The sequence below is a fragment of the Tursiops truncatus genome, chromosome 17, assembly GCF_011762595.2.
Source record: "Tursiops truncatus isolate mTurTru1 chromosome 17, mTurTru1.mat.Y, whole genome shotgun sequence".
Lineage (NCBI taxonomy): Eukaryota > Metazoa > Chordata > Mammalia > Artiodactyla > Delphinidae > Tursiops > Tursiops truncatus.
The window spans coordinates 12,354,729-12,377,785 of NC_047050.1; the positions used below are offsets into that span (position 1 = coordinate 12,354,729).

A 23,057-nucleotide genomic window follows, 5' to 3' on the forward strand; every position below is an offset into this window, starting at 1 on the left:
AGCACCGCGGCCGGGAGGGGCGCTCGGCGCTCCGGCTCTGGCCCCGCCCCTTCCTGCTCTGGCCCCGCCCCCGCATCCGGAGCACTTCGGCAGCGCCACAAGTTTACGTGGCCCGCAGAGGAGGTGCTTTGTGAATTTCCATAGAGGCTTTCGGGGCTCCTGAGGACCTCGCTGTGAGCTCTCCCCTTGAGTATGTAAGTGATTAGTCTACCAGTTTGTAATGGATCCAAGCAAGCAGAAAATGCTCTAAAAAGAAAGGGTCTCCCATTCCTAGTTATATTTGCTTGGTCTTCTACTTTCTTGGGTAGTTAAGTACTTTAAAAAGCGGTGGTATTGGACATTCCAATTTAGAGTAAGGGCATCTGGAATCGACCCCTTAACACACACAGAAGAAGTAGTTACCAGAAAAAAAAGGAGCTGTTACATTTCCTCTATAACAATAGATATTGTTACTAATTTGATTGGTAGTAATAGTAGAGTGTTAAGAAAAAGCATTCATAAAGCAGTCACTTGCCTTGTTTTTATGAACATGTTATAATTTGCTGTTGATTTTGTGTTTTATTACGCTTGTTTCTCGCAATCACTGTATCTTGAGTCCTGGCTGCATAGCATTAGGCTTAGTGCTAGAGGAGAGACAGGCTGATGATCTTGTTTCCAGAAAGAATACATATGAAAACATATAATTAAACAGTTGAATCCGTAAAAGACACATCATCCCTCCTGTATAAACTGGAAGTTGTTGACATATTTTAAGTCATTTAAAAACCAAAATGGAGTAACTATGGTTTCAGGCATTCAAAATTGAGCTGGGTGGACAGTGTTGGGTGTGGTTTCAGACATGTTCCTGCATCACTGAGAACTTCAATTTTCTGCACTGTGTCAAACTCAGGACACCACCAGCTGTTTTCAAAACAGTATGTGCTAGCAGCTGCTAGCTGCAACCTTGTAGTCTCAAAGGTTACCCGCTACCTATGGCAGCTATGTAGTCATTTCAACGCCCAAACAATCCGTGTTTAGCAAGCACCCTTACTTCTTGCCAGCTCCAATTCTAATTCTTGACAAACAATTTATGTAATCTTATGGTTTTCTGCCTTTATGAGCTTCCCCCATTTTGTAGTATGGCAGAACACAGTTCAAGTGCTCCCTGGAGCTGTATCTCCCGGGCTGCAGTCCTAACACACCCCAAATAAACGCCTCTTTATTTCAACCAGGTCTCTGTTCTTGGAATTCTTGGTTAACCAAATCCAAGAAATTGATACAAAATCCAGGGCAGAATATATTTGCCTCAAAGAAACATGGTGTGAAAATCTAAACCTAGCAAAACAAATTGTGATTATACTCACTTTATCAAAGAATTCATCTTTATGTGATAGGCTGGGACCTGGGACCCTTTAACCCAGTGCTTGCACCTGAAAGAAACTATAAGGGACTAAAAATAACTGCATACGTGTGCAGTTGGGGCAATTATGAGTAATAAGATACAAATTGGCCACAAACCAACTGCCACTTCTGAGGTGCTGGGAGCAAAAAGCATGATCCCTGCACAGGGCACCACCAAGGGGGTGGGCAGACCACCTAAGCCATGCCTCCTGACCAACCCACAGACCCGCCCTGGTTGTTATCCCATTTAAGCTCCCAAGCAGCTCCTCTCTGGGAGCGAACAGGGACACCTGTACTTCTTTTGCTCCCTCGTGCTGCAGCACAAGCCCCAATAAAGCCTTGCCTGAAATTCTCATTTGGACCCTTATCAATATCTATTGATTAAAGAGTCCAAGAGCCCGGGTTGCTAACATTTACAGGGGCTTAACATTCTTTGTTTGAAAAAGACCGCCAATATCATTAGCACTGAACTTTCCTCTGAACCCCTTCGTGGGGCTGGAGTGTGACACAGTGTGCAGGGCCTAATTGTGAAGCATATGATGGGTCATGGTGTAAGTTTTAGCCTTAAAAAATTATTAAAAGCACATGATTAGAGTTTTCATTTTAGCAAAATAATTATGGAAGTTTAGAAAGGAAGAACATATGTGATTAGGTGATCAAGTTGTGAGTGAACCAGACCTCAAAGAAAAGCAGATGGGCCTTACCATCATGCCAGCCAAGCAGGACATGGCCAATGTTTACTTAATACACAAGGGATGGAGTGAAGGTAGGATGTCATATCCAAGAAGGCCAAGAATAGGGGGGAAAATTCTTTGTTTGGGGCCCCAAGTGGGCACTGTTTCTTCCATTAAGTAGTGACTTGGGCCTCAGCCTGCCATCACAGACTCCTGGAAGGATATTACTTCCACTACCTAATTTCAACATGGGCAGCCACCTTCACCAGGCCTTTGCTGGGTGGGCAGGTGTGGCAGCCACTATTACTGATTTGTCAATAATTTCTTGGAAATGACACAAAAGCACAGGCCACAAAAGAAAAACATAAATTGGACTTCACCAAGATTAAAAATTTTTGTGCATCAAAAGACACTATCAAGAGATTGTCAAAGACAATTCACAGAATGGAAAAAAATATTTGCAAAGCATATATCTGATAAGGGATTAATATCCAGAATATATGAAGAACTCCTACAACTCAACAACAACAACAAATTTAACCCAGCTCAAAAATGGACAAAGGACATGAATAGACATTTCTCCAAAGAAGATATACCAATGGCCAATAAGCACATGAAACGGATGCTCTAGGTAACTAACCATTAAGAAAATGTAAATCAAAACTAATCTCAAAAAGTGAGATACCACTTCACACCCATTAGGAGGACTATTATTTGAAAAACAATAGCAAAATAACAAGTATTAGGAAGGACGTGGAGAAATTGGAACCCACGCACCATTGCTGGTGAGAATGTAAAGTGGTACAGCCACTGTGGAAAACAGTATGGTGGTTCCTCTAAATGTTAAACATAAAATTACCCTGTGATCCAGCAATTCCACTTCAGGGTATAGACCTAAAAAATAGAAAGCAGAGACTCAAATACTTGTACAACAGTGTTCATAGCAGCGTTATTCACAATTGCCGAAAGGTAGAAACAACCCAAATGCCATCAGTGGATGAATGGATAAACAAAATGTGGTACATACATATAATGGAGTATTATTCAGCCTTAAAAAGGAAGGAAACTCTGATATATGCTATAAGATGGATGAACCTTGAAGACATTATGCTAAGTGAAATAAGCCAGACAAAAAAAGACAAATATTGTATGATTACACTTATATGAGGTACTTAGAATAGGCAAATTCAAAGAGATTGAAAGTGAAACAGGAGTTACCAGAGGCTGGGGTGAAGAGTGGATGGGAGTTGCTGTTTAATGGGTACAGAATTTCTGTTTGGAATGATGAAAAAGTTCTGGAAATGTATAGTGGTGATGGTTTGTGACTGAATTGTGAATATACTTAATGCCACTGTATTGTACACTTAAAAATTGTTAAAATGATAAATTTATGTTATGTATACTTTACCACAATAAAATTAAATACAAAATATTTTAAAAAGAGAAAAAAGATCCACACCTTTCACATGGTTTACCACATCTCTTGCTTCCCCTCTCTTGTTACACACCAGTCACCTTGGCCTACGCTTAGTTTTTGGAACATGCCGAACAATTTTCACATCTCAAGGCCTTTGCTCCTGCCTAGAATTCTCTTGTCCCAGCTTTATTTTTTTTTTTTTTAAATTATTTTATTTTTTTATTTTTTTTAATTTATTTATTTTTTTTTATTTTATTTTTTTTAATTAATTTATTTTAATTTTATTTATTTATTTATTTATGGCTGTGTTGGGTCTTCGTTTCTGTGCGAGGGCTTTCTCTAGTTGCGGCAAGCGGGGGCCACTCTTCATCGCGCTGCGCGGGCCTCTGACTATCGCGGCCTCTCTTGTTGCAGAGCACAGGCTCCAGACGCGCAGGCTCAGTAATCGTGGCTCACGGACCTAGTTGCTCCGCGGCATGTGGGATCTTCCCAGAGCAGGGCTCGAACCCGTGTCCCCTGCATTGGCAGGTAGATTCTCAACCACTGCGCCACCAGGGAAGCCCTTGTCCCAGCTTTTTGAGTGACTAATTATTTTCTTTGATCTCAGCTTCTATGTCAGTTTCCCAGTGAGGCCACACTTGCCCCACCTATCTAAAGTGGGTCTACTATAAAACATCCCCCTTTTTGTTTCCTTCATAATCTGTAATGATACTCTAAAAAAAAAATATACTTTTGCTGCCCTCACTGGAATATACATTCTGTGAGAGGAAAGACCTTAATCTGTTTTGCTTACCTTTTTATTCCTAGTACCTAATACTTAATAAATATCCCTTGAATGCATAAATAAATGAATATGTGCTGATTTGGAAATTTTTTCAAGATATATTAAATTTTAAAAGCTAGATGCAGAAGGTATTTAGTAAAATCCCATTTTTGGTTAAATAAAAAGAACATGCATTTATATGACTACACATAAAATATTTTTGAGAGGTAACAGACGAAACTTTACAGTGCATGCTTCTAGGGAGTGAAACGTGGGACTTGTGGGGAAAGTGATATTTTAATTTTTTATTGTATACCATTCTCTACTGTTTGGATTTTTACATGTATGCAATTTTATAATTAAATTAAATCAAGTTGAAAAATTATTAAAGTAGTGCATTTTCTTTTCTGACTGCAAAAATATACCATTTCTAAGATTTGCCCCTTCAGCCATCATTCCCTGACTGGTATCATAACAAGTGTTTGGTATTCTCCAGCAAGGAGCACATCCTTGGGGGTTGCTGGTCTCCAAGTTGCTGAAGTGAGTTAACGCTGCCAGTTGCAAATACAACTAAAACCACTTCAAGAGAAAAGTGTCATGGTTTAAATATGATATAGTGGTTTATCAAAAGTAACTTTTTTTTTTTGGCCACGCCATGCAGCATGCAGGATCTTAGTTCCCTGACCAGGGATTGAACCCGTGCCCCCTGCAGTGGAAGCACAGAATCTTAACCACTGGACTGCCAGGAAAGTCCCTATCAAAAGTAACTTTTAAAAAAATAGCTATTTTTTGATAGTATAACTTGGATTATCTTAGAAAGTTTACATTTCTTAGATAGACATACGTGTGGATTCAGGGCATATAGGATATTATTCCCTTATAACCTGTCAGAATCTATAGTCTGCACTTACACATGTAAATCTCATTAGTAAATTAATACATTTGGCCTTCAGTCTTTTTCATATTAGTGAATGACTTGGAGAACCTCCTGGTTCCCCTAGATGTTTGCAGCAAAAAATGAGGTTGGAACTGGAAGGAAGTTGGCTATAATAACCATATGCTTGTGCTTTCCCTTGCTCAATGGTAAGCATGTCAAAATAGAGTTAAGCAAGAGAAATGTAAATGACCCTAGTCATAAATGCATGACTTTCATATATATGATCCTTCTACCTCAGGCAAGATTATTTTTAAACATAATATTGACATTAAGATAATCATAGCATTTATACCTCTCGTCAAGGTTAAAGTTCTAAATCTGTGAAAAATACATTAAGTTGTCAGAATATAGGGCACTGATCTGAATGAAAGTTGATTCTTAAACACTTGAAGTACATGAACTTTACCGAGATAATTTCGGTGAAAATTACCCAAATTACTTATGATTTCTGCCCGGATCTAAAATAATGAGTGGCTTTAATTGTCAATGTGAGACCCTAGGGTTTTCCTTTTCTGTTTAAAAATTTAACTTTTATGTTACAAGTAAGCCTTGCAAACAACTACTTAAATCCTATGACAAATTCTGAATGTAATGGAATGTTATTAAAATTATTCAAGCTGACCAAAGGGACCTGAGGGGAAGTCTGCTAGGGAACTTCAGTGAGTTTTCTTCTTTGATGAAAAGGCACATGTGGGAAGAAACAGCTCTTCTTCCCCTAGATATGATCATCATCGATCAACGGTGAAAGAATTCCTGGCATCGCTGCAGCCCTCTTGTTAAATGAGGGGAGCTTCTGTTGATGGCAAAGTGGGAAGGAAAGGAACCAAGCAACTTAAAGACATCGAATAGTCACCAAGTTAAGCAGCCAGGGAGCCACTCCAGCTTCTTGTTATGTGAAATAATACACTTTTATTACTGTTCAAAAAAAATTATTTAAGAATGATTACATAGAGAGTTGAGAATGTGGAAGTAATTGAAAAATTCAAACTAAGGTTAAAGTATGATGTTATTTTACCTCAGTGATGATCTAATACAAATTATGTCCTGAAATTAACACCCCGTTAAACTTAAATACAGCGTAGATTCTGAATGTTTTTTCTATGATGTCTCCTTGTATTTATGCATGAATTTCTCTATGCCCGGTGGTATTTTGGTAAACAGGATCTCCAAAAAAAAACAACAACAAACAAACAAAACCCCAACCCCCCTAAAACAAAACCCTGATTTGTAGCATTTGCAGATATCCACGCTATTAATACATTTTGGCGATTTCAAGCTACTAACAACTGATTCACAAGATAGCTGAATGCTTGAATAATTAACAGTTAGCTTTCCCAGCACACCGTTGTCCCTAGAAGCTGAATTTCTGGGTTGAAGGATACATGCATCTTCATACATAATATTGTCAATTGCTTTCCAAGTAGTTGCTCTACTTCCTTGTCAAAACTTGCTCTTTTCAGAATTTAACATTTTTGTCAATATGATAAATATCAAATAGTATTTACTGTTATTTTAATTTGCATTTGCTATAAGGTTGAAAAGATAACTTTATGAATGTTTTGCTTTTCTCTTAAATTTTTTTTCACATTTTTAATCATTTGGGTTTTCTCTTCTGTAAATCATAGCCTTCAGAGCTTTGCCCGATTTTTTATTGAAGTATCTAATTTAAAACATTGATTTATGGGATTTCTTTCTATATTCTAGATACTAATCTTTTGTCAATTAACAGTTACATGCATTGCAAATAACTTTTCTCAGTTTGGTTTTATTTTTTAGTTATGGTGTTTTATGTTGTTTGGAACTCTGTACTCTTCTCTCTGCTTAGGAATAGCTCCTTGGTACCCAATACCTCTGCATTTCTATGCAAGATTTCTGGCTACCCTTAAATCCAGATCCTTTAATGTACCTTTCAAGGTCCTCCTTGATTTGAAAATTGGGAATAATATAACTTATTCCTAGGATTGTTGTGAGGATTAAATGAGATAATATATGTGAAGTATCCATCCTTCTTCCCCAGGCACTTTCTTTCAAAGCAGCATGTTCTTCTCACCTGGTTTTTCCTTTGCCTAGACTGCTCTTCTTGTCCCTCTTTGCCTTCTCAGGAAGCCTTCCTTGATTTCTTAAGACTGTGTCAGTTACCCTTATTGCCATCCCGTAGCCATTGCCAGCCTTCTTCCCTGATAATGGAACCCTGATTTTGTTTGTGTTATGTGCCCAGTCCTTGGGCTCAGCCTATTATTTCAATCTGTTTGCCATCTCCTGTGGTAGATGCTGAGCACTGGCTCACTCAGTACTTACTCCAGCCTCCTTTTATCTATGTTTCTGTACTTCAGAGGTTGAAAAGCTAAGTATTATATAGTATTCCAAAACTCTTTTGCAGCTTGGATTATGGATGTGAATTAGGTCCTGCCAATCAAATGCATCTGTGCAAAACCTGAATTCTAACTTGAGTTATGAGAGGAGAAAAGCAGGCTGCAAGGCATCCGTTGTGCTGGTATTTATGCAGCAAAGGCCGCATGTTTCTGGAGTCAGTCACTGCAGGGGCAGCTTCCACTGGGCTGGCAGGGTCCAGGTCACGGCAGAAGATTAACTGCTTTGGCAGCCCAGTTGCATGGAATGACTTAGGAAATTGTTCCTGTAAATCCAGCCCGAGTTTGTTTCATCCCAATGATTCTGTAAGTCACTAATACCTTATAAGACACCCCTTTCCTTTTAAACTAGCTAGAGCAGATACCGCCACCAAACCCAGACTGATATTCCTTCCTTATAACTGAGGGTGACCTTGTGACCCACTTCTGGCAAAACAGAAATAAGTAGAAGCCTTGGCCCCTGATATCTTTACGAAGCCATCTTGCCAGCCCTGGACTGCCTACTTGTGGATTTTTTTAACATAAGAGAATAAAGTCCTAATTTATTTAAGCCAGTATGGTTCGGTCTTTCTTGTTAGCAGCTGAATGCAATTCCTAACTGATATAGTAAGCAATGAACAATGCCTGCCATAGTATTAAGAAAATATTTGTCGACCAACTGATGATTGATGAACAAAAGCACTGAAGCATGAAATAGCTCTGTGTGTGTGTGTGTGTGTGTGTGTGTGTGTGTGTGTGTTTACTACAACTTAAAGTATAAAATAGGCAGTGGTGGAGAACAGTGAGCAGTGATATAGGTAGGGGTTTCATAAGCCAAGTTAAGGGTTTAAACTTGCTCTTACATGATGGGGAACCACTGAATGGTTTTGCACAAGTAAATACATTACATCTTCAGGTTTGCATTTTTGATAGGTTACTTGGGTGCAGACAATACAGAAGGCAGGGAAAACTTCTACGTTTACAGAGTGTGGGTGAAAGGTAATGAATACCTGCAATAATTATTCTCACAGACTTTTGTGAATGTACGTATATTATTAGTGAAATTCTTCAATGTGGAATTGCTAAGTCAGAACGTGTACACATAAAATATTGAGAGATACTGCAAAATTGTATTTAAAAAGCTCGTATACTCCAACAGTGCTATAATCCTCATTTCCCCACCCTCACCAAAAATGGGTATTTTACCTTTGTGTCATTCTTTTATTTCACATTTCTCCATTTAATATTAAAGGGGAAAAAAAGGCAGGAGGGTAAAAATTACGAAGATTAATTTTCATTAAAAACATACATGCTCAAGCATTATGGCTAAAACAAGTTAACTCTAGTATGCCAGAAAAATTAGTCATCATCACTTACCCATTTACCCCCCAGTTTTATTGAGATATAATTGGCATATAACACTGTATAAGTTTAAGGGGTACAACATAATGATTTGATGTATATCAAGATGATTCCTACTAGTTAACATCCATCACCTCACATAGTTATATATTGTTTCTTGCGATGAGAACTTTTAAGATCTACTCTCTTAGCAACTTTCAAATACACAATACAGTCTTGTTAACTATATTTACCATGCTTTCTATTACATCCCCAGGACTTATTTATAACTGGACAGTTTGTATCATTCTGATAGGTGAAATATGTTATTTCATTGCTTTTTAAATTTATATTTCTTATCATAGGTGAGTTGTGTGTCTTTTCATAAAGATATTAGCTGTTTGATTTCTTTTTATGAACCACTTACTCATATCATTTGTGGAATTTTCTACTGAGTTGCTGGTCTTTTTAAATTCTGAGAGCTGCTTTTATATAAAGGAAATTACTACTGTGACTATCATCTGTTGTGACTTTTTTCTCTAGGTTTTTTTATTGTTTGTTTGTTTTTGTCTTTTCACCTTGTTTATGTTTTTTTCTTTTGTTTTATGAATTTATTTTATTATAGTCAAAATTACCCAGCTTTTCCTTTATGGCTTCTTGTGTTTTTGTGTCACGTTTCACCTTGCCATCTTTAACCTTCTTCTAACATCTACCCAGCCAGAGAAGACAAACCTGTCTTGCTTTGAGCTGCTGACATGTATTTTCTTAGCTATTGTTTCACATCAACTTTGTGAGCCTAGGGGAAGAAAGAGATAAGGCAAGGGAAGTTTATTGAGGGCAAACACTAGTGCTTATTACAGTGAGTGATTGGGCTTGGCCTGAAGTCAGGTCTCTTTTCCAAGGCAGCCTCTCCTGTATGTCCCAGACATCACACTTGTAGCCTGATGGGACACGGGTGGAACAGGCCTCCTCTTTCTGAAAGGAGGATATGGAAATAGCTTCCTGCTTCCTACCTTTCTTCCGTCCCTTGACTCTCCTGTCTCTGCCATTGCACCCCACTTTTTTTCTCTTGTTTATTGTCCACATTTCAAGAAGGCTCTGGTCTAGGGGCTTACAGTCAGCAGGAGGTGCAGATGTGCTACACACAGAATAGAGACAGTCTTGCATGGGCCTTTAAAAATTATATAACTTAATTTTAAAAATTTGACCCACATGATATACCCATCTATGTTAAGTATTAAGATGCCTTATAACAGCACACATTTAAAGTTTTTTAATTGAGTGATTTCAGAACTTATTTGAAAATAAGGTTTAAAATCAGTTCTTATTTAGACCTCACATTGTTTTAAATGGCCCCCAGTTTTCAATGGCCATAAAAACAGAGACAAGTGATTTAAGCCCATCCCCAGACCTCCCCATGGACATAGTTCTTGGTCCTGAGAGGGCAGGAATGCGTGTTTCTTCAGGAACATTCATGTGCACAGGAAATGACTATTGACATAATCTTTAAGCCTAATAGTTAAGATTATTCTTCAGTTTATAATTTAAAAGCTTCTGACAGCTAAATGCTATGGTATAATTTATAATGAAAGAGTTTGAGTGATTGAGATATATTTCACTGAGCTGGTTTCTCTTATGAGTTGAAACTAAGACTTGTGTAAACATAGGAAGGGAAGCCTTTCCCGGGTTTATGCAGTCGGGCAAGAATATTTAATGTCCCTCATTCCCAACTGTGCTGCAGTACCATCTGTGCTGTACTCAAAGTTTATAGGAAGCAAATCTATAGGATTTAAGGGGCATTTATTTTTTTCAGTGAAACAGTCATGTATAAGACCACGAGCCACCAGTATGTAACAAAATAAAAGTACATATTAATTTTCTTTGAGATATACAATTTTATACTATTCCCCTAGTGCTCCTTTCAAACATTTGGAATTTTAGCTTTTGTATATTTTTGGTTACAATAACAAGAAAAACAAAACTAAAAAATCAAAAGTGTGTACCATGGAGAAAGACAGCAATAGTACACTACTAGTGGTAAGTCATCTGGGAAACTGTAGATATCACATCATGCATCAATGATTTTTTTTTAAAAAAAGAGTTTGTCATCAGATTAAGACAGAATCTGCCAATGCTGGAAGAGTTGAAGTTCATAGGTTTTCAAATAAATTACATGATTGATATAATTTGCAATGAGCTATACAGAGTTGGGAAAGAGCATTTAGATTAAACCCCTCTCTCAAAATAAGGTATCTAATACATGAATTTGGATCAGAAGCAATCTGTTTGACTTATCATTTCTTCTCCCTGCCAGCTAAGAATACAATTTTATATAAAGCCAGGAAGCAATTTGTCTTAAAAGATGCCAAATACAGTTCATGTGTTGATTTCTAAGGGAATTATGTTGGCCACGGTGGAGATGTTTTGTCTGTATTGGATTATTTCCTCAGAATGGCACTACTGACACACCGAGGACTAAAGAAGAAGATTAAATACTGCTGGAAAATATATATAGAATTAACTCTATACCTCTCCCCCTCCCCCTTAAACGAACAAACAAACCAAACCAAAGAAGAGATCTTACTAGAGCTTGCATAATTTCTCTCTGATAATAACTGGTTAGTTGCTTTTGTGAATATAAAATGAGGTCTTTTGAAAGAAGGATAAATTACTGAATAATTTAGCCTAAAAAGCAATTTCAACTAAAATACTGTGTATTTCAGTGAGGACAATCAGCATTTATTTATTTATTTCGTACAGCTTCTTCTAAGTTTAAATAAAATCTCCATGAATAGATAAGAAAATTACTGTTTAGGATATCTGTAACTCTGCAGATTGAAGTAGTTGGGTCAAAAAACCCTTATCAAAATGTAAAATCAGTGTTTTTTTTTATCACCAAGTAACATGTGAAACAGATATCCTCACCTTTGTTCTATCCCAAACACCCACCTCCACTGTGGGACTTTTACTTTCCACTTCATTTCTTTTTGTTATTAAGTTTTTTTTTTTTTTTTTTCTTTTGCGGTACGCGGGCCTCTCACTGCTGTGGCCTCTCCCGTTGCGGAGCACAGGCTCCGGACGCTCAGGCTCAGCGGCCATGGCTCACGGGCCCATCCGCTCCGCGGCATGTGGGATCTTCCCAGACCGGGGCATGAACCCGTGTCCCATGCATCGGTAGGCGGACCCTCGACCACTGCACCACCAGGGAAGCCCAAGTTTGTTTTTTAAAACAGTTACGTATATACTTTCTTTTTTCCATTTTTATTTATTTATTTCACATCTTTATTGGAGTATAAATGCTTCACAATGTTGTTAGTTTCTGTTGTATAACAAAATGAATCAGCCATATGTACACATATACCCCCATATCCCCACCCTCTTGCGTCTCCCTCCCACCCTCCCTATCCCACCCCTCTAGGTGGTCACAAAGCACCCAGCTGATCTCCCTGTGCTATGCAGCAGCTTCCCACTAGCCATCCATTTTACATTTGGTGGTGTGTACATGTCCATGCCACTCTCTAACTTCATCCCAGCTTCCCCGTCCCCTCCACCCGTGCCCTCAAGTCCGGTCTCTACGTCTGCGTCTCTGTTCCTGCCCTGCCACTAGGTTCATCAGTACTGCTTTTTAAAATCCCATATATATGCATTAGCATACGGTATTTGTTTTTCTTTTTCTGACTTACTTCACTCTGTATGACAGATTCTAGGTCCATCCACCTCACTACAAATGACTCAATTTCGTTCCTTTTTATGGCTCAGTAATATTCCATTGTATATTTGTGCCACATTTTCTTTATCCATTCAACTGTTGATGGACATTTAGGTCACTTCCATGTCCTGGCTATTGTAAATAGTGCTGCAATGAACATTGTGGTACATGACTTTTTGAATTATGGTTTTCTCAGGGTATATGCCCAGTAGTGGGATTGCTGGGTCATATGGTAGTTCTATTTTTGAGTTTTTTAATGTAGCTTTACTGATATATAACTGACATACAATAAACTGCACTACAAGTATTTTTACAACTAGGAAAAGAAACAATATTTTAAAGTCTGTTGGAACTAGTTCTGCTTCTAAAAAGGTATTTCCTTATTCCCCCAAATTATCACTATAGAGGAATTGTAAATGTTTTTTTTGTGACTATTACTGAGAGAGGTGAATGAACTGACAGAAATTTAAGTGAGAACTTCCCTTGCAGATTATGGGATAATACTGTGATCCAAATATACCCCCCTCCCCGCCCTATTATATATACTCCACTAAGGACAGCATGCTGAAGAAGCTAATACCAAGTAGGTATCTATCTTCTAGAAAGATTTTCAAGTGTACCTTCATTATTTGTTAAACGACCATAGAGACAGATATAAATTTAGCAGACTAAATTACTTTTCAAATTAGTGCTTTATTTTATCTTATCCTTTATCTTGACCATGCACCATTAATCAAAACAGCATGCTCCTTGGAAACTTTGGGTGAAAATATGCAATTTCACCTCAGATTTCCCAACCTACCAAAAGCTGTTAGCATATTTAGCAATTTAATAAAATGTTATGAAAACCTATGACAGAAATATAGTTCTTTGGCATTAAAACATTTGTAACTGGACAAGAAGAAATAAAAAGTAATACTGTTTAAGACAATGACTAATGATTTAACAGGAAGATTTAGAGAAGTCTGATAATTCAACAATAGTCATAATTTTTCCCCAGTTAAATGCTTTAACAACTATAACCAAATAGATTATTAGCGATAAAACCATTTTTTTCTGAAATTCTTGCTAGCACATTTAGTGTTTACAGTTCAGTTCCAGGTAACTTTAAAGTTCTGATTTCATACCTTTAGATAAAAGATTATTCTTAGCACTTTTTATTCCAATAACTTATGATAGTGAATGGCTGAATCCATCTCATTTTACTTTTTATTCCTTTCAATGGTATATGAGTAGGTAAATATACTCACAAATATTTAAATATACAAACATTTTTGCTACATATTAATATGTAGACAGCTTTCATTGTATGGCTTTTCTTTTAGAGACATGCTTTGGTCACATTACAAGGAGTATATTCACATTAAAATAATAAAAATTACAAACTAACTATAAGACATGAGTCAAAACATGATCATCCTCGAATCAACTGAATGATAGTTTTTGCCTTCAGATAGTCTTTTACTTCATTTCACTGCCAAAAGCTGGAGTTAAACGGAGGAGAAAATGAAATGGTGGTTCTGCTGCTATCTTAATTCAACCAAGTCCATTCATACACATTTCTATTTAATAATCTTGGATGAAACCCAGCAACTTTAAAACTGTGGGTTATCGAGAAATGAATGAACTTTACACCTGGACAGTGGACTAGTAAAGAGTGAGGAGGAAAACAAGAAAAGGAGATAAAGGGAATCGAAATCAGCAAAGACATGACAAAAGAGACTGATGATTTTTTTTTTTCCAGGTGTCTCTGTTGCACCCTGGTGTTCTGAGATTCAGTGTGTTCCCTGACAAATGTCTCCACTTCATAGCTAGGACCCCCAGGCTCCTGGCGAAACTGAAAGCACTGGTTCAGTCAGGCAGAACAGCTGCTCCCTGGGCACTTCATGTGCAGGGCAGTGGGAGAGGCCCATAGCAGAGGGCTTTCCTTGCTTGTAGGTCCAAATCAGGGCATCCTGTATCACAGGATGGCCACTCTGTGTTCTCAGACCCCCTCAAGGTGCAGATCAGCGCCAGAATTCCCAAATCAGACAGGATTTCTCCCATTTCATAAGGGCCAAGTAGGTAGACTGTGAACAGCAATTGACATGGGGAGAAGGGACCTGGCCAAAGCTGTGACTGTGAAGGTCACGGGGGTTCGCTGGAGGCCCCTGACAGGCCTGAATGTGCCACTCTCTCTACAGGGCTACAGCTGCACCTGTTTACCTAGTCCGGGACCTCAAAGAGAGTGGGGTGGATATGGAGTGACCAGGGGGGAGGGTGACAAACCCTGCTGCCCAGTGACACCCGTCTGCTGTTCACACAGGGCTGCAGGGTTTCCCAATGCCTTCCACAATTTGGAAACATAATAAGATATTTAATAATACTCTAGGAAGGTGGCCAAGCCCTGGCCTAGGAAGCAAACCATTTCTAATACTCCAAGTTTTCTAAGAGGGAAAAATAGTTATAGAAGTTGCTGCATTGTCATATTACCTCAACAGTCTTTTCACACATATTCAGCTAAAACTGAATAAATGATCTCAGACCTTCCAAGTGGAACGGCTTCTTAGACCAATATTAAGCACAGACTGGTTTTCACAAAAGTGAAATACTGGTGTTTTACAAACCCAGCTTTTATTTTTTTTAAACCAGGAAGATTGTATACATAGATATTAGTTAGCTTTCAGTTTGTAACAGATATACTACAGAAAATGTGTGTATTCTTTGGATACATACACAATTCTTTGCTTTCCTATGTCTCTTTCTTTTTTTCCATTAGTTTCTCCTGCACTATATAGTAGTGACTCTCTCACACTGAATAGATAAGCTGTGTGTTTTACATCATTATTATTACATTATTTACCAGACTGATTATTTCATTCCACATTTATTTAGATTAGATAAATCTGAACATCCAACTATGGATTCACATGTAAACTTTCAGAAATGATGTTTGTTAGGTCTGATGTAATAAATATAGAATTATTTCATATCATTTAAAAACAACGACATCACTTTCTACCAGCCTCCCTCAGGGGAGAGCCTAAGGCTGTGAGTCTGTTGGAATATTGTCATGATTTATTTTTTCTCCAGAGACAGAATGCTTCAAAAACTGACCAGTAGCACCAATGTACAATCTTGATCGCATGGGCCATTTCTGAAAAAGAATATTTAAACAAGAATCCAAAAGTTAGTATCTGTGACAGATATAGTGTAAATAGTAATATTAAAAATTCCAAATACCTCAATGCAAATGCAATATCATGTAGCTGGTAATGATGATAATTATGAAGTCTAAGTGATGACACAAAAAAAGTTAATAATAAAAGTAAATAATGCTAATAATAAAATTATTAGTGCTAATAATAAAAGTAAAAACATACCCAGACTTTGATTATAATTATATGAAATAATACGTGTGCATGTGGACCAGAACTGCAAAAAATCATGGAGAATGAATATATTTAAATGTAGGAAAATATATCTACCCACAATGTTTTAATGTTAAACTAAACCTAAAACAAAATTAAGCCTAAAACAAGATCCCTGGCTTTAAAAATATTTTTAAAAGTTATATGTAGGACTTCCCTGGTGGTGTAGTGGTTAAGAATCCACCTGCCAATGCAGGGCACACAGGTTCATCCCTGGTCCAGGAAGATCCAACATGCCACGGAGCAACTAAGCCCGTGCGCCACAACTACTGAGTCTGCTCTAGAGACCGCGAGCCACCGCTACTGAGCCCGTGTGCCACAACTACTGAAGCTTGCACGCCTAGAGCCCGTGCTCCGCAATAAGAGAAGCCACCACAATGAGAAGCCCGCGCACCGCAACGAAGAGTAGCCCCCGAGTGCTGCAACTAGAGAAAACCCGCGCGCAGCAACAAAGACCCAATGCAGCCAAAAATAAATAAAAATTTTTAAAAATACTAAAAAAAAGTTATATGTGTTAAGTATTATGCATCTACATTTGTCAAAGGACTACAATGAAAAGTGACTAATTCGACTATCTAAACATTTTATCTAGCTAAAAGCAATATCTTGAAGTTGCACATATTAGAATGCTTGGTGTTACATAGCTAGAACATCCAGGTTAAATGACTGCTTGTACTGGCATCACACAGCTCTAACCTTTCAGTAATCATCACATTTGTATTCTGATTGTGTCTTTTCTAAATTTACCTTTAAAATGGACAGCCTCTCAAACAATACAATTAATTTCCAAACAAGCGTGATGATGAAAAAATATACTACATAGGTAGTACTTTTAGGATGGACTTTCTTTTTTTTAAGAGAGGAGGGTCATATAATTTTAGTTCTAAGGTCCTTGGAATACTAATCAGAGAAATGGTGCTTTTTTTTTTTTTAATACAAAGATAAGTCCTTAGACTAAAAGAGTGCAACTCTTAAAGGTCAGCAGTGGGGTCCCACACTCTCCAGAGAGTAAATGATGCTGTGAGCAGCAGGCTCTTTTCACCAGCAAACATTCATGGGGAGACTGCTGGTTACACAGCACCATGAAATGTTCTTAAATGCCTCGCAGATGATCCACGGTGCTCAAACAGAGGTACAATTATTAACAATCCAAAGTCCGTAAGAGCTCTGGGTTTTCAACACAAGTTGCATATTAGAATCACATGGGAGCTTTAAAAAATACTGATGGCCAAGTCACACTCCAGGCCACTTAAATCAGAATGGACCTCTTTGGAGAAGTATAAGGTAGAGTCAGTTCTTATCTGGAATAATATAAGCCTTCCTTATACTTCCGAATACAGTTACTGTCACCTAAACTGGGATTCCAGATGTAAAATGTAGCCACAGGCATAATAAGTAGGCATGTGATTTTTATTTCTCCAGATGGGATAAGTGAATTTAAGAGTCCTAAATTCAGATTATTCTGCTGGGAATCTACACTTTAACACAGATTAAATATAACATCTGTGTTACCTGGAATTTAAATGATCCATTCCTATATAATCTTCCTATAAACAAACTTGTATTTTATGTTTGATACAGTAATAAGACTGACACTGTGTTACTTATTTTTGCAAATCCATTTCAGGTTTTGTTTTTTTAAATCATAGATGTGAATTCTTGTACTTTCTGGGTATATCATGTTGATCCTATTCTTGGGATCCCTGCTACCAGTTGGTAACATTAAGTGTTTTAGAAACTAGCCTGGGATTTTTTTATATGTTTGGATTTGGCATTGTTAGATCAGATTTAAGGCCTGCATTATACTGAAAAATCTAGTGTCATGGTATTATGGATTGAATGTGTTCCCCCAAATTCATTTGTTGATGCTCTAACGCCCAACGTGATGATATTTGGGGAGGTAATTTTGGTTAGATGAGGTCATGAGGGTGGGTCCCTCATGATAGGGTTAGTGGCCTTTTAAGAAGGGGGAGAGCTCCCCTTCTTTGAGAAAGAGTTAAGTCAGCCAGCTGCAAGACAGGAAGAGAGCTCTCACTAGGAAGTGAATTGGCCAGCACCTTGATCTTGGACTTTCCAGCCTCCAGAACTGTGAGAAATTTCTGTTGTTTAATCCACCTAGTCTATGGTATTTTGTTATTGCAGCCTGAGCAGACTAATATTCACATGTAGCAAATAGTGTAGCGCATAGGTCATCAATTTCAAGTGCAGAATTTTAGGCATATTATAAACCAGTGCTTTTCAATCTTTTACATTCCTGCCACATTTTCATGAGTGTAAAAATCTCATGCTCAAACCTCAAATGTAATGTGAGAATTCTACATTTGAAAATGTAGATAATAATTTGAGAATGTGAATTAAACACATCTAAGTATAAATAAAATAAAAATACTGCTGAATGCTCCCTGTTAGTTCTCTCTGTTACCTGGGTTCCACTGTACTGAGAATCACTCTAAATCATGCAACCAAGAGTGGAGACAAGTGAAGGCATCTGTTTTTTACAGCCTTGCTAGTATGTAAGTAATTTATGAAGCAAATCTAAAAATGTATATGTGGATTTTTGCTTGATTTTTCATGGACTTAATAAAACTTCCCTTTTTAATAACTTTGTGTCCCTGGATTTTCAAATGATTTTATTCAAATGAATTTAATGTAGATACATAAATAGTTTTAAGAGTCAGAAATAAAAATATAAATACAATATTGGTTAGGTTGCATGTCAGCCTCATGCCAAAAAAGCCAGGTGACTGATTTACATTTTACTTCTCAATGGTCTGTTTTAGCATTGTGTAGATTAACACAGTCCTGACCTCTACTTTACCTAATAAGTCATACTTAAAATTATGTAGTTTCATTAGCTTAGAACAATCTAGCAAACTCATACAATTAACCAGAACTGAACCTGAAACTGAAGACTAAAAATATATTCCTGGTTTTTGGAGTTAAATGACTCCAAAATAACAAAACTTTGTATTTATTTTTTGAAATTATTGTTTACCTGTATTACCAACAATGATTCTCCAGGGGTAATGCAATTAATAAAGCCATCTGTGCTTTTCTTTCAATGTAAGTATCTGAAATATACCCCTGTTCCCTTGGAGAAGCACTGCCCTTTCAGACACTGGTGCTGATCAGAACTGCTCACATCCCAAAGGGATAAAAACTGCTGTTTTAGGCTATGCCCTGGGATTCCAGTCTCTTAAACCTTCCAGTTTCATTTGAGGTACTCATAATGTAAATTCCCAACAATGCTAACAGTGCTAAATCCCCAATACTGATAATAAGAACTGATGATTCAAAATTATGGCCTTGAAATACTTGTTAATGGATCTTTGATCAAAGTAAAGACCCCCTTACGTTGTAAGGCAGAAAAAGTCATTTTGGAACACTCTTTAACTATGTAAACCAAAAAGTACAAATAATCAGAATATCTTTATTTCTTTGGCATTAGATTAATCAATGATAGACTTAATTTTTAAGCATTTTGGTAGTCTCTGTAAAATAATGTGTCATAGGCAGTTTCAATTATGTATGTAAAATCTCTTTCCTCTGCACCTCCACTGCATATGGTTATAGCCTCTCTTATGGCACATACTACATTCTCTCTTATAATACTGTTATTTATATTTCTGTCTTTGTCTCTATTATATGCTCATTTAGGGCAGGGATCGAGTCTTACCCTTAATTGCATTCACTCTCTTAACAGTGCTTTGCACAAAGCAGGCACTCAGTAAATGATTTTAAACTAGACTAGTCACTTGTTCAACCATCATCAATTTCATTTTTAAGAGGTAATCTTTGGCTTTCTTTCATTATCCCTAGAATTGTCTTTTAAAATAAAAATAATTGATTCAGAGGACAAATGAGATTTAATTTTTCTTTAAAGAGTTATATGACTACAAAAACATTTGGTACGGGAGTCAGGGCAAAAAAACTCTTGTTAAGCTTATTGTTACATGAAAATTATGGTTTTAACATTACTCATTCAAAAAAGCACTGCAAGAAACTAAGGTGAAAAACAACTGGATTTCTCATCTGATTTCTCTCTCCCACAAAGAGGCATTTAACAGATGTCTTTTGTATTAAAGCCTACTTAATGTTAAAATAAACTTCCTTAGAGTATAATGTCAAGTCAAAAGAAATCTAATATTAATGATATATTTGAATAGCAATCTAATGTACCTAATATCAATCTAATATTAACAGATTAGTAGCATCTAATATCAATAGTAATACAAAACCCCTTAATTAATAATGAATAACTTTCCAGCTGAGGTTATACAACACATGAATGGAATGGAATAATCTATCATAATTATGAATAAATGATATCTCAAATTTTTATACTTAATATTTGAACTAGTTTGAGTCTATCATCATGTTGATTAAATGTGCAAAGTAAATTTTATTAAACCTTACCACAGAATTTTAAGTTCAGTAAATATTAGAGGATGTACTTTACCCTCAATTTGATAATGATTATTCAATAATTTATTGAACATTGATATACTTAAGGCAAAGTTCTAATTTTGTATATGTGTGTGTGTGTGTGTGTGTGTGTGTGAGAGAGAGAGAGAGAGAGAAAGAGAGAATGCTTCAGAATGGTGGAATAAAAAATTTGAACATTTAGTTTTAGAAAACATAGGGAAGGTGATCCATTTTGAACAGAAAACCTGATCAATGTAAGATTTGAAAACAAATCTAGGAGAAAAGGATGATGAGAGTCTAAATACTGCAATATAGGTAATGAATCATAATCATATATACCGTATTAAACAAAAACCCTGACCACTCTACCTATATGTAATGAAAAAATACAAGAGGAAGTCTCTTGGATAATTTTGTACATTATGTAATTTGAATATTTAATCAGAACACAACATATATGCCAACTTATTATGAAAATCACATAAACTCATTATAGTTTTTCTAACATTCTTGGTGGTTGTCTAGTCCATGATCGTTAACCTTCATTAAAACGGACTGAACATTTACTGTGTGGGGACGCAGAATCGTCTCCTTTTGTTTTTACCAGCTTTACAAAAAATTTTCAACATTGGTTTCCTAGGATTAGTTAGGGGCAGATACTTCCGTCACCCCGTTTAATTCCTGAAACTTTTCAAATATTTGATAAACACCACAATGGTAACAATGATGTAAACTTAAAACCCTCAAAGGCTCATAAATGTAACTCGGACACTAAAAATTATCAGGACGTGCAACCAAGCACCCCACCAGGCACCCGCAAGAAACTTCTCATCTAGGAAAGGAATCCTGTAGGTTGCATCCTATAAGGGGCTTGAGACTCCCCTACCCAAGCCAGCCCGGGTTTAAGCCCTCTACCTGCAAACCGTCAAGGAGCAGCCTTGTGCAGTGTGGACCTCGCTACGGGTGCCTTCGCGGGCCAAGGTCGCTCTCCTGATCTGTTCCCCGCCTCACGCTGAAGGAGGGGTGAGGACTGGGCGGTATCTGCCCAGGCGGGGACAGACCCCGCGGTCAAGGTGCCATGCTCCCGGCCTCGGCTCCGCAGTGCGCCCTGCCCGCCTACCTTGACAGGGTGTAGGTAACCATCCCCGCGCAGGGCGCCCAGTCCGGGATCCGCCGGTGCGTCGGCGTCGTCCTGCAGGCTGCGAGTGAGGTGCGCGATGTAGGTGGTGGCCAGTAGCAGCACGTCCAGCTTGGACAGCTTGGTGTCCGGAGGCACCGACGGCAGCGTGCGCTGCAGCTCCAGAAAGGCGTGCCGCAGAGTCTGCACGCGGCTGCGCTCCCGCGCCGCGTTTGCTGCCGCCGGCCTCCCGCCCCCGGAGCGCGCGCCGCCGCCTGGGCCCGCTGGCCCCGGTCCGGTCCGTCCCTGGCTCGAGTCTCGGGAGGCGGCTACCGGTGGCGCGGGCTCGTTGCTGGCGATCAGGTGGCTGCTTGCGGGACCGCCGCTGTCCATAGCGGCTTCCGGCGCTGCGCGCCCTGCAAACGACGGAAGGCGCGGTGAGGCCGGGGCGCCGGTCGAGTTTAACCCGGGGAGGCGCAGCCCTCCCGCTCCCCCTGCGCGCCGTGCCCGGCCGTCCGACATGGCTCCAGGCGATCTCAGAGTTGGGCACCTTTTGACTGGGGCACTTTTGCCTCCCGGCGTCTGGGGTGAGTGGTGGGGCCCGAGTGTTCCTGGGCTGCTTGGAAGGGTGAGGAGGGGCGCGGTGCCGGCTTTACTTTCCGCCGACAAATTAATCGGAAGGGCTACGCTACTGCGGAAAAAGATTTCGGAAGCACAGCTCCGGTTCGGAACTTGTTAGCGCTTCTGGAACGCTATCCCGCCTGTCCAGCAGTAAAGATGAAGCTGGTCAACTCGTGGAGTGTGGCGGGAAGCCCTGCCTCGCCAGGGCCAGCCGTGCCCACGCCGGCCGCCCTCGCACCATCAGCTCCCGAGGCCCGGGGACCTGAGGGGCGACGGCAGGAGCTCAGTGCAGTTTCTGCCGGAGAAGCGGGGGACCGGTGGCCTCTCCCGGGACTAAGGCACCCGCTACCCCTCCAAGCCCGGGAGCAGCGCGGCGGGGGTCGGACCGGGGCCCTCACCTTTCCTGGAGCGGCCGTACGAGGTTCGGCTCCGCTGCGAGAGCAGGCGAGGAGCGTCGAGCTGGGTCTGCGTGGCCAGGACCGCGCCGGTCACTCCATCCTCGTCCAGCCGAAGGCTACGGCCGCTTCCAGCCTGGGCCGGACGCGCCTTTTATGCGGGCTCCTGCGAGGCGAGGCGTGCGTGCTGGCCAAGCTCGGCGTGGATTGACCGCAGAAGGACCAGCTGACGTCCGCAGGCACCTGAGGTGCCGTGCAGGGGACTCAGTCCTCTCCGAGCAGCCCGTCCGCCTCGGGAGAGTCATTAATGCAACCGTCCGGCGGGGAGGGGCCGGGCCAGAGGGGGCGGGGCGTCTTCTTGGCCCCGCCCCTCCGCGTCCAGGTTCTCCCCGGGGCGGGACTCCGAGAGCCGCACGTCCAGCGCCCGCGGGGTTGGCGGCCGGCTGGGCCAGAGCCGCGGTCTGGGCTGTAGGACCCCAGCGCGGCCTCGCAACTTAGCTCGCCTCGCCGCCGCCCTTCC

The 23,057-nt window shown here is 39.5% G+C and overlaps 1 protein-coding gene across 1 annotated transcript; it reads right to left on the reverse strand.

Moving 5' to 3' along the window:
• Positions 1-13,242: 13,242 nt before the first annotated feature.
• Positions 13,243-22,825, reverse strand: TCF24 (transcription factor 24). The gene is made up of 3 exons (XM_019925228.3): positions 22,541-22,825; positions 21,525-21,937; positions 13,243-15,705 (listed from the first exon to the last, which is right to left on the reverse strand). The coding sequence occupies exons 2-3, from the start codon at positions 21,912-21,914 to the stop codon at positions 15,592-15,594; spliced, it is 504 nt and encodes a 167-aa protein (XP_019780787.1). The 5' UTR covers positions 21,915-21,937; positions 22,541-22,825; the 3' UTR covers positions 13,243-15,591.
• Positions 22,826-23,057: the final 232 nt, after the last annotated feature.